This window comes from Nothobranchius furzeri, chromosome 3, assembly GCF_043380555.1.
Source record: "Nothobranchius furzeri strain GRZ-AD chromosome 3, NfurGRZ-RIMD1, whole genome shotgun sequence".
Classification (NCBI taxonomy): Eukaryota; Metazoa; Chordata; class Actinopteri; order Cyprinodontiformes; family Nothobranchiidae; genus Nothobranchius; species Nothobranchius furzeri.
This window is the reverse complement of record NC_091743.1, coordinates 73685289-73698140: the sequence shown is the minus strand read 5'-3', so window position 1 is coordinate 73698140 and position 12852 is coordinate 73685289. Positions and strand designations below refer to the sequence as shown.

The window sequence follows — 12852 nt, the reverse complement described above, 5'->3', positions numbered from 1 at the left end:
CAAAAAGGACCTCACCCCTACAGAATGTCTCACACACACACACACGCGCGCGCACACACATGCGCACACACACACGCGCATGCGCGCGCACACACACACACACACACACACACACACACACACACACACACACACACACACACACACACACACACACACACACACACACACACAGTCCAGTCTCAGAAAGACATGCCGCAGAGCCGAGAGACGTTGGAAGTCAACTAGATTAGAAAGTCACAGGCTGCACTTTAAAGAACTGATAACATCACTGAATGAGACGGTGAAAACTTCCAGGGCCACTTACTTTGCTCAGCTGATTGCTGTAAACAAAAATAACTCTAAAGTCCTGTTTGACACCATAAACCAGACTGTTTCACCTCACCTCTTATGCCGGTTTACTCAAGGTCTGACTGTAACAACTTTCTAGCATTCTTTGAGAATAAAATCAGAAATATCAGCCGGGCAAGTTTTTCACCCCATCTACTAGCAGACATTTGCCTCATTCAGAAACACATGAAACCAACCTCATGCCCTGCTGATTTTATTCCTACTACCTTGTTCGTCAGGATGTTTGACCAAATTGGCCCATGCATTGTAGATTTTATTAATTTATCTCTAAATTCTGGCTCTGTACACTCTTTTTTCAAACATGTAGTTATTGAACCTATCCTTAAAAAACCAAGTTTGGACTCATCTCAGCCTAAAATTTACAGACCCATTTCTAAATTGTCCTTTATCTCTAAAATATTGGAAAAGGTTGTGGCAGATCAACTGATTGCTTTTCTGGAACTACACAACAGTTTTGATTAATTCCAGTCTGGTTTTAGTAAAAAGCATTAAACAGAAACAGCTTTGCTTAAAGTTTCCTGTGACATCATGATGGCTGCAGACAACGGGGAGTTCACAGTGTTAGTACTGTTGGACCTTTCTGCAGTTTTTGACACTGTTGATCACAGTTCCTTAATTAACAGACTTGGTGACTCGGTGGGGATCTCTGGAACTGTTCTAGATTGGTTTAGATCGCACCTTTCTAACAAAAGTTACAGTGTCTGTATACACCAAATCATGTCAGATTCTACTGACCACACACACACACACACACACACACACACACACACACACACACACACACACACACACACACACACACACACACACACACACACACACACACACACACACACACACACACACACACACACACACACACACACACACACACACACACACACACACACACACACACACACACAATTATCCGGTGTTTATTGTTTGGTAACTTTAGCAATTATCTGACTGGTCACAGACATCCTCCTAGCGAGCGTTATCCCAGCATATCCCAGTAAATTGTGACCTGTTGTGCTTTGTTGGTCTCCATGACAACTCAGGGCAGAGACAAGCAAGTTGGTTTGCAGTGTTACAGCAATGCTTCTTGCTGTAAAGCTTCTTTCGCGAAAGCTTCGGTGTTCTGTCCTTATGTGAACCATATGCTGGATTAACGAGGACATGACTGAAGTCAAAACGATTTTAAAAATAGAAAATCCACTAATTACAGATGTGTAATTTCCTCAAACAAGCATCTAGCCCACAGGAGCGGGGTTTAGAAAACATAGTTGGGCCGAGACATCCTGGGATAAAAGGCAGGCGTGAAGAACCCTGGTCCTCGGGGGCCGGTATCCTGCACGTCTGATTCAGTGACGTGAGCAGCAGCTCATCAGGCTCTGCAGAAGCCTGTTAATCACCTGCTGATTGAAACCAGGTGTGTTGAAGCAGAGTTGAAACTAAAATATGCTGGATAGCGGCCCTCGATGGACCAGGGTTCCCCACCCCTGGCATGTACCAACGAGATGCTATCAATTGATTTGTTAACAAAGTTAAGATCCAACTTGAATGAAGTTGTGTTTTAATTTTTTATAGCATCCATTAAACACACTATAAGCACAAACATTCACTTTGCATCTGAGAGCTTTGTTGGAACTAAAGAAACCTATTAGTGCTGGAGAAAAGGTACATTCCTGCATTTATTTACTCATTGGTTTGATTGTAAATGTTAGAAACAGGTTAGAAAAACAGAGAAGCTGAGGGAATCATGCACATGAAAAAGGGTCAGATATTAGCATTATTAGTTTATTCACCACGTGCCGAGTCTCGTCAGACCAAAAGCCTCCCGACAGCAGAGACGCCATAACTAAATCAGTCGTCTAAGTTGAAGCCAAACCACAGTGAACTTTAGAGAGCCGTCTCACGCTCACAAAAAACATTAAACTTTAATAACGTAAAGAGCTGCAGAGATGAGCAGCACGAAATGCTTTTCAGGCTTTAATGAGGACCCCTCAATGGAGCAGAGTGCATGTATTTGTGGCAAGTTGTGCAGAGTTTCTACACAGGGAGCTGCAGTTAAGTGGTACCATTAACTAACTGGCTGTTTTACTTCATTAAATTCAAAGTTTATAGGTTACTGTTAGGGTCAACACTATGCTGCATTAGGTCTGAGCATAGTGTTGAGCATAGGGGTCAAATAACCTTTTGATAGCTTCATATGCCATTTAAAAGTACCAGAAAACATTACAGATTGACAAAATATGATTTGATTTATATCAATATCAACTAATGTGAAAATGTATATCATGATAGGAATTGTTTCCATATCGCCCAGCCTTAAATGTAGGAAATAAAATGACATTAAAACTAAATCAAAGTTAGCAGGATCATCATTTCCTTTAAAACATTGAGGGAAGGTAAAATCTTCTTTGGGTCTTTCTGATGTGACGTTCTGCATTTCCTCCTCGGCCTCATCGTCATTCACATATGCAAATTCATACGGCAGACGTGCAAGCTGCACAATTTGTCAGTTTAATGAGGAAAACGAACTACAATGAAAACATGATCAGAGTCCAAAATGTTGCTGAATTTTAAACATAATAAGGAAAATTGTGTTTTTCAGAACAGACAAGTTTACACAAGTCACTAATGAGGTCACTAATACAGTTCAACTGTTTACTTTTAATTTTGAGAGGCAAATTTCATATCATAGTTAAATGAGTGTTGGGTAGTAAATCAAATAGGGCTAGTGGTTTGTGAGTGAAGCTGAGAAGCCTTAGGAGCCTGGAGACTTGTGTTCAAAACAAGGGTAAAACTAAAATGGAATGAAGCATGGTTTTACATGATACAATAAAATACAACAAAGTTTTCCTCTCCACTGTCGCTACATGCTTGCTTAGTATGAGGATTGCTGTAGTGACTTGATGCAACCTGCTGGGTTCCTCATATGAAACCTTTTACTGATTGGATTAATGAATTGACCTGTATTGGAATGATAAAGTTATGAAGTCCCTTGAGACGACTCTAGTCGTGATTTGGCGCTATATAAATAAACTTGAACCCATTTGATGTTAGCTTCCAAATATCTGAACCTATGCTAATGAATTAATCCAAAACTAACCGAATCAGGGCTCTCCTCACCCGATCAAGCCTTGATCCAACTCTTCAGATCAGGATTAGAATCTGAATCTGACTAAACTGGATTCTAATTAAACTGAATCATCTCTGATGTGTTGAGATAAACTGGATTTCTTTCATTTGTGTGCAAATGGATATGAAATAAATGTTTTCTTTTTCTGAACAGCACACTGAGATGACTATAAGCACGACGAGCTGAATCCATCAGAACGTTCATAGTAAAAAAAAAGGTTAATTCCTCCTTTAAGTCTGTTCGTTCAGAGTTCACCTTTTATGAATCTTCCTGCTTATTGAGGAACTGAACCTAAGTGACTCTTTAGGAACCAGAGGTCCAAATGTCCCAGACTCTGCATTTAAAAAATGACCAAAGTTTGTAACTAGACAATAAAGTAGACGATAAATAGCAACAGTGGTGTGGAGGTTGATGTTTTAATACGGATTAAAGGAAGTGTAAATAAAAATGCTTTTTATTGTTTAGATCCATTAGGGAGGATCAATATCTGATCCAACATCCTGTCCTAATCCTCGATGCCCCTGCAGCATCAAAGAACCATCATCAGTTTGTGCGTGCACACACACACACACACACACACACACACACACACACACACACACACACACACACACACACACACACACACACACACTTTAGCAAAGCAGTTTGAATTGTGGGCTCAGGGGATCCATTCTAACTCAGTGGTAGAAAATTCGATCAGACGTGTGTGTGTGTGTGTGTGTGTGTGTGTGTGTGTGTGTGTGTGTGTGTGTGTGTGTGTGTGTGTGTGTGTGTGTGTGTACGCATTTATGAACATGAGCCTCATCTCAATCAGTGGAAAAGGTGAATGTGAATCCTGTGCTGTATTTACAGTTTAAAAATGTCTTCCATCAGTATCTTCTACGAAATTAAAGGTCATTCATTCATTCATTCATTATTTCAGTAAATCTGTTGTGGCATTAAGTATGAATGAATGAATGAATAAATGATGAATGAATGATTATCTTGTGCTTTGTTTGATTTGGGAAAAGGCTTATACTCTTGTTTCGGGGGTAGATGTTTGGGGAGGAATAGGACAGCGGGATTAAGAATCTAAGCCCTAGTTCATTAATATTCCTAATCTGCAAACGTCTTAACTCTGATTCGCCAACAGCCACATAACTCTTATACTGTCTTTGTTGACAAAACTCAGAATATTGTAGCGTTTGACCAAACTGTCGTTGGACAAAATCCTTATTTATTTAATTCCTGCCCGTTTCCTTTCTGCGGCTGATGCAGGCGATGATGGTCCGAGTCAGAGTGACTCCAACCATCATCTGACTTTCAGTCAGAGTGACCAATCATAGCTCAGAAAGAACAACAGTGAACCAGACCTTTAAAGTAAACCTTTATCCATTTCTCAGCTCATAGTTAATTCCACCATAATGCCTTGACTGCTCACAGACATGCAGACAAACAGAAACTTCTCCAGAAACGGTGTAGGAGTTGTGGCATTACATCATAAACTTCCACAAGAACTTTTGTTTTCATCTGGGATCTTTTCAGACACTCAGGAGTGTGCATCATTCCAATCACACGGTGTACAGGCAGATTTACACTCAAACTCAGCGATTCTCATTGGGGTTAATTCTATGCTTATAAAACAAATATAAAACCCACCCACAGAGAGCAGATGAACAGAGTCCAACTCTTAGTGAGACTCGTTTCCAAAAGCACACAGCAGATCTAAAGTTTTCTTCTCCCACACGGCAGACTTAACAGATCGATGCTCATTAAATAACAAACCAGAACTTGTCGTATACAACACCTGAGAGACCACAGTGGTGAGTTGTGTTTGTCAAGCTCTTCTTTTTCTTTCTCTCTACTCTTTTGGTCTCATAATAAGTCTTGATTTAATTATGTTAAATCATACATTCACGCGCATACAATCATCAATTGTTAAAGGCAAACATTCTGCTGCTTAGAACAGAAACGGGCCGTTTTAACCACTTATGTACTCATTTATAGGTTTCTGACTGCAGAAACGCAAAACAGCTTCAGGATCATGAATAAAACATTTTTGTTGGTGTAGCACTTTAGACAAAACAAGCCTCGTGTTAATGACAAGTATAAAAACGTAGAGTACAGCAGAGCTCGTGTTCTGAAGGCCGGAGTTAAAAATGTTGAAAACACTTTTGCAATTAAAACAACCCCAACAATAGTCAGAAATCCAGAAGTCATTGTTCTGTGAAGATGAGCACCAGACAACAAGCCTAAGGTCACACTGCCCCCTGGTGGATGAAATCCCTTAGCTCTAAAGGGGTCTCAAACTCAATTTCGCTGAGGGCCGCTGAAGGCAGATTCTAGGTGAGGCTGGGCCACATTAGGTTTTCCACAAGAAAAGCAATGTAAAAAAAAAAAAACCATCTTCTCAAATCTATTTATTTTCATTTAACACTAAATAAGATGGAAAAATATGCAACAAATTAGTAATGAATAAGAAAAGTAATCAGTAATGAATAAATAAAATTATTTGATTTCTCAGCGACTATTTGGTTTCTTTAGAAACCTATATTGGCTGTATTCAGATTTAAATGTCTGTATTAACAGTTCTTTAACCTTCTTCTGAACATTAGAGGAACATGAACTGTTCTTCTGAACATAGTTTCTCTTGCCTAATCCTTGCTGCTAGAGACCTGGCAGCGCCTCCTTACATAGCTGAGCGACAATTGGCCTAAGGGAGGAAGAAGTTGAGACCCTCAGTAGGGCTCGAAGGTCATCAGTAAGTCTGGACCTGTACTTGGACTTGTTGAAGTTCAAGATGGAGAAGAGCTTTTCGCACAAGTATGTGCTCGCAAAAAGGCACATCATCTGCTTTAACATCCGGGAAAGTTCAGGGAACCTAGGGGTCAACTCTCTGAGAAACTGTCCAAGCTTGTCTGCTTTTCCATTCACCTCCCTGAACTTCGCTTTGAGTTCAGAGCTGCACTGCAGCTCAATAAGCTCCAACTGAAGCACAGGAGGAGCATCTTGCATATCAACTGAGAAGGGATCAGCAAAAATTTGAAAAGTGGCTCTGTGATTCTTGAAGTCAGCAAATCTGTGATCAAATTCCTCATGTAGCCTCAAAATGACACCAACATTCTTCTCGGCACTGAATGGTGAGCCCACATCCGTGAGTGTCTTGCAGGCAGAAAAAATGGCAAAGGTTTGTCTGAGAGAGCTGGGCTTTCCATATCACAAGTTTTGTGGAGAATGCTCTCACGCTGTCATAGGCAGAACTGACAAGTTGCCCCAGGCCTTGTAACTTTTTGTTCAGTAAATTCAGCTCATGTGTGATACTAACAAGAAAAACTAAGTCCATGAGCCATTTGGGATCACTTAGCACAGGAACAGCCACGAAGGCTTTCACCTCTGCTCTCAACTCAAAAAATCTCTTCAGTACGTTTCCCCTGCTGAGCCAACGTACCTCGGTAAAGTAGAGCATATCCCCATATTCTGACTCTATTCCTTCTAAAAAGGCACGGAACAGTCGGTGCTTTAAGCCCCTGGATCTGATTTGGTTGATGCATTTCACAACGACAGACATCACGTTTTCAAATGCAGTGTAGAGCAATGGCCTCCTCCACACCCTCCTCTTCCAGTTTTTTTTAACAAGTGCCACCAGTCCATTTTTCCTCCCTGTCATTGATGGGGCTCCATCAGTTGTTATTCCAACAAACTTCTTCCATGGCAGACTGACATTCTCAATGGCATCACAGAGCTGCCAAAATAACTCCTGAGCGGTGGTCTGGCCATGCATTGGAGTTACTGTGAGCAACTCCTCCAACACTTCAAAATCGTCAACAACACCGCGGACATACATTGCGAGCTGGGCAGTGTCAGTGATGTCTGTGGTCTCATCAAGAGCGACTGAGTATACGCTGAAAGATTTGGCTTTCTCACACAGTTGGTCATAAATGTCACTTGACAGATCAGAAATACGATCTGCTACTGTGTTGGCAGAAAGGCTGATGTTGCTAAACTGATTTTTCTTTTCTGGACAGACTATATTTGCAGCCTGTAATATGCACTTTTTGACAAATTCACCATCAGTGAATGGCTTTCCTGCTTTAGCAATCATCTCGCCAACCATGTAGCTAGCTTCAACTGCTGCATTACTCTCCTTGGTTGCTTTCTTGAAGAAATCTTGTCGCCTCAGAACAGATGTTTTAAGATTGGCAATCCGTTTGGCTCTCTCATCTCCTAGGTATTTTGCATACTCCTCAGCATGTTTAGTTGTGTAATGATGTTTCAAATTGTACTCCTTGTTCACCGCTACTTTCTCTGTGCAGATAAGACACATAGGGGTGCCCCGGTGCTCAGCAAAGTATTGCATTTCCCACTTTTCCTGAAACTGTCTCTGCTCATCATCACCAACCTTTCTCTTCACTGCAGGCTTTGAAAAAGACATGTTTGGTGCTAAAATATATAACTCCACTTGGCGTCAGTGTTTTATTAGCGAGCGCTTGGCCGACGCACGTTGAATGTCTCACTGTTACCCGCCGTGCTGTTGTTAAAGGAAAAAAGCGGAAACAATACTGTGCTACTTAGATGAACCCGGGTCCGCATGCACTTCCGGTTACAAAGTCATTCCAAAAACAAGGTTACATCTTCTTAACGAGAAGAAGCTCATCTAATAATTTTCTCAACAACACCCAATTCCAACAATAAAAGCTGCTAAATGAAAAGAACACAAAAAGACACTAAATTCATTTAGAGAAAAACATGCAGTAATGACAATGCTAAATGAACCTATCCACAAAAGCAACCATTAAATTAAAGCACTGACTCTCATCTTTCAAACAATACAAGTACTATGTGCAAAACTCACGGAGCTTCAAGCAAAGCAGCAAAAAACAGCTCGTCTCATTATGGCAGAAGCATGAATTCAGTCTTACCTTTGCTGGTTTATCTTGATAATGTGTGTTTTAGTAAAAAAAAATATCCGCTTGGCTCATGTAATCCATTTTCCCACCGTGACACTGAACTGATTTCTGACTGTTTTTAGCTGCTTTATTTTTTTTAGACTGCTTAGAAAACTCAGACGCCACATTCCCACAGTTTACGGTTCGCTCTGCTTCCTGATCGTGTAGGTTAGACAGGTAAACTGTTTAAACTGCGGAAAAAAAAAAAGACGTGTACACTCAACATGAAGCGGTTCTATTTCCTCAGAGGTTTTTATTTATTTATTTATTTATTTAAGTTTTGAGAACGCAGTGTGCTGGGACGAATCTCAGCCCGCCAGGCAGTGAGAAAACACTGACCAGTCCAAGGCAACACTGCTGTAACTTTCATTCAGAGAAATGTTTGCTAGCATCAAGTGTGGCCGATGTCCCGCCCCCACCTCACCGTGATTGGTCTGTTCATTCAGCTCCCCACACAAAACTGTAAAGTGCCCAACATATCAAACCGGTAGGCAGCACTAATATTACATTTTCATATTAAGGCAGGGGACCACAAATCATTGTCCTGCGGGCCGCAACTGGCCCACGGGCCGCGAGCCTGAGACTCCTGCTCTGAAGCTAAACCAGGTTGTTATCTAGGATCTGTTGTTCAAAACTCTTTTGTTCCATAACGTTTTACTAAATAATTCTCATAAACAGTTCAGATGTTCTAAACTTAAAAACAGAAACGAAAGCCGTGTTTTGACCACTTCCTCGTCCTGACTCGTCTTTGTTTATCATTTCTTCCAGGGTGGGGCTCCCCCCTATCTGGCCACACTCCTGAACAGACATTCCCCATCACGCGCTCTGCGCTCCTCTGACCAAGGCCTGCTCGCTGTCCCTCGGTCTAGGTGTCGTACCCGTGGGGACCGGGCTTTCTCAGTCCTAGCACCGTTACTCTGGAACCAGTTGCCACCCTCAGTTAGGCTGTCCCCTTCTCTGCCAGTCTTTAAGAATCACCTAAAAACACACCTCCTCCGCTTGGCGTTTCCAGAACATGCTTAATTATGGCCCTCTATTATGTTGAATCCATTCCACAGTTTACATTGGTACTCTCAATCCATCCACTCAATCCAATTGTGTTTCACACATTTGTATTTTACTGGAATGTTTCATCTATTTTGTAATTTCCATTTTGTATTTTGTAATTTGTATTTTGTAATTTGAATTTCTTTTATTGTTGATTTATTCAGTATAATTACTTACAACTGTACCATGTTCAGCGCTTTGGGCTTCCTGACAGGGTTGCGGAAGGCGCTTTATAAATAAAGCTTTGATTGATTGATTGACTGACTGACTCAGTTTTCTCTGCAGTTTTTGTCAGGTGGGCGACATAAACGTTTAAATGTATCTAGAGTTATTTAAGTTCACTGACGATGAATCACTGATGAATGTGGATGGGTGAACTCACTTTTCATAGTACCAGCCTCTTGCTCATCTTCATCGTCAGAGTTGATGACCATGGTGCCAAGCTGTGACTGCATGGTTCCCGTGTCCGCACGTTCAATCATAGTACCGCTAAGTGAACCTGCTAAAGAACCAGCAGCCCGGATCGTTCCGGACTCACTTGGTGCCCGAACCATCGTCCCCTGGTCGACCTCATCTTCATCCTGACAGACGCAAAGATGGGAGAAGATTTTAGCTGAGTTAGCACTCCTATCTCTTGAGCTTGAATGACTGATTGTAATCTGGAAGTAAAACATTTGATTTATTCTCTATAGATTGGATCAGACTCTTATGTCTGTACCGAATTCTCTTCTTCATCTTGTTCTCGTTGTTCTGCCTCCTCTTGTATTTTCAGTTTTATCTCTATGGCGTCCTGGATCAAAGCTCGCAGGATGGAGTTGGGCTTTGCTGATTTGATAAAAGGATGCTGCAGGTGGGAAAAAACAAAAGTGGCTCTGAAATTTCTAATGTCTGATGCCTTTAAAATGCAGTCGTAACCAAAAGAAATGTCCGTTAGAGATAGGTAGCAGAAAGTGTAATAATGTTTTCCAGCCCAACACCGACTGCTTATTCCCAGTTTTTATTTGTTACCTGTAACAACTGAGTGGCTGTCGCTCTGTTTTCTGGGTTTTTCACCAAACATTGGCTGATAAAGTCTTGAAAGTTTGCCGACCACAGATCTGGGCTTCGAAACGTTGGAGGAGGGTTGGTGGGAATCATGAAGATCGCCTTTAGAAACAAATGAAACAAAAACATTTCATTAACCGACTGACTTGTGTGAGCTCAGACAAACCCACTGCCCCTTCCTCACCCTCATCGGGTGTATGTCGGCGTAAGGCGGCTTGCCTTCAGCCATCTCGATCCCGGTTATTCCCAGGGACCAGATATCAGCCACGCAGTTGTAGCCAATTTCCTGTATGACCTCCGGAGCCATCCAGAATGGTGTGCCGATGACGGTGTTTCTCTTTGCCATGGTGTCCTGAGAAGGTCAAGAAAAAATCCAAGGGAACAAACGCAGCTGGTAACGTTTTCAATTCAGCTCCAGAGAAGATTTTTTAACGTCAGATGCATTATATTTGTATTAGTGTAAGAAGCGACAACAGATTCCACTTTCTCCCTTTAAAAAATAGCATTTTAACACAGAGTTTAAACTCAGAGGTTCTTCTTACTGTGAGCTGTCCAGCAACCCCAAAATCAGCCAGTTTAGCTTGACCTTCAGTGTTCAGCAGGATGTTGCCTGCCTTGATGTCTCTGTGGATCTTCCTCATGAAGTGGAGGTACTCCAAACCCTTCAGGGTCGACTGTAGGACGGTGGCGATCTCCTCCTCTGTCAGCTATAAAGCCAAAACACAAACATGTGGTTATTATGGGATGTGACCCACAGCAACAACCTATAACACTCAACCTTGGTGCATACAGACAACAAAAACAGCTTCAGTTCATATTTCACTTTTAGTGAGAAAGAAAGAAACAAAATGGGTGTTTCGGCTCTGTTGTCTCCTGTGGTTTTGATGTTTCGGCCGAAAGCCGAAAATTTCAGTGGCTGAATTTTCGGTGCATCCCAAGTTTATTTGGATGTTAAAATTGTGAAAACTACCTTTGTTATTGTCACAAATCAGTGCCAAGTCTGGATTTAAACCATAAAATACAAAAACAACAGCAAAACATTAGAAATGGCTGAGCAAACTGGTGAAAGTCAGATTTACATGCTGATTCTTCCCCGTGCATTATGGGTAAAGCATCAGCCTTTCCCTCTTTGACACCTGACACAGTCTGCTGCACAAACACATGCAGGTGAGTGTGTGTGTGAGTGTTAAGTTACCGTCTTGTTACGTATTCGGATGATGTCAGACACAGATCCTCCGCCACAATATTCCATGACGATCCACAGGTCGCTGTTTTTGAAATAGCTGCCATAATACCTGACCACATGAGGACTGAACAGAGACAGGAGTCTAATCACAAGGATCATTTTGTTTGTTTATTTATACAAACTTGTTTCATGATGTTCCAACAGGTTTACCAAATACAAGCTCCTGAAATAACTGACTGATAATCTTATTCATTGGTAACTGGCCTGTATTTGATAACATTTAGATTTTTGTTTTGAACCTCCTGAGACCATTCTTGCCCTTTAAAACTTTGTTCTCTTCAAATTAGATCTTTTTTTGTTATTATTTAGAGAAACTTGCCTATCAGGAACTGCTCTGGAATGGTTCTCCTCTTATCTATCTGAGGGATCCTTCTCTGTGGCCGTCTCCAAGTTTAGGTCCTCCACCAACTCCCTCACCCATGATGTCCCACAAGGTTCTGCGCTGGGGCCTCTGCTCTTTCTCCTCTATCTGCTTCCTCTTCAGCACATCCTGAGCTCCTTTAAAGGAATCGCCTACAATCGTTATGCAGATGACATCCAACTGTACATCTCCTTTAAACCCCATGAGATGTCTAAGCTGCAGCTGTTACACATCTGCTTAGACTATCAAAACCTGGATGGTGGGAACTTTCTACAGCTAAATGAAAGGAGGGCAGAGATCCTCATCTGTGCCCCAGACAAGCTGGTTCCCAAAGTCAGAGACTCTCTTGGTCAGCTTGCTTCTCACACCAAACCCTGTCAGGAATCTTGGTGTGACCTTTGACCCAGCTCTCACCCTGGATTCTCATGTCAGTTCTCTTGTTCGCTCTTCCTTCTTCCATCTCAGGAACATTGCTAAGCTGAGTCCCATCCTGCCCCACACTGAACTTGAGACAGTTATCCACACCTTCATCTCCTCACGCTTAGACTACTGTAACTCTCTTTTCACGTGTCTGAGCAGAACCTCCCTGAACCGGCTACAGGTGGTTCAGAATGCCTGTGCTCGGCTTCTGACCAAGTCCTCCAAACACACCCACATCACCCCGCTTCTCCTCCAGCTTCACTGGCTGCCAGTCAACTTCAGGGTTCATTTCAAGATCCTGGTTCTGGTCTATAGGGCCTTACATGGACAA

At 41.9% G+C, this 12852-nt stretch overlaps 1 protein-coding gene across 1 annotated transcript in view; it reads right to left on the bottom strand.

Moving 5' to 3' along the window:
- Positions 1–12852, bottom strand: part of LOC107384961 (serine/threonine-protein kinase 4) — a 37686-nt gene that overhangs the window by 17776 nt on the left and 7058 nt on the right. The window contains exons 4-9 of the mRNA XM_015958498.3: positions 11690–11804; positions 11037–11201; positions 10679–10846; positions 10459–10596; positions 10169–10294; positions 9833–10031 (exon numbers count right to left, since the gene is read on the bottom strand). Of these exons, the coding sequence (XP_015813984.1) occupies positions 9833–10031; positions 10169–10294; positions 10459–10596; positions 10679–10846; positions 11037–11201; positions 11690–11804 (911 nt within the window). The remainder of the gene's footprint in view (positions 1–9832; positions 10032–10168; positions 10295–10458; positions 10597–10678; positions 10847–11036; positions 11202–11689; positions 11805–12852) is intronic.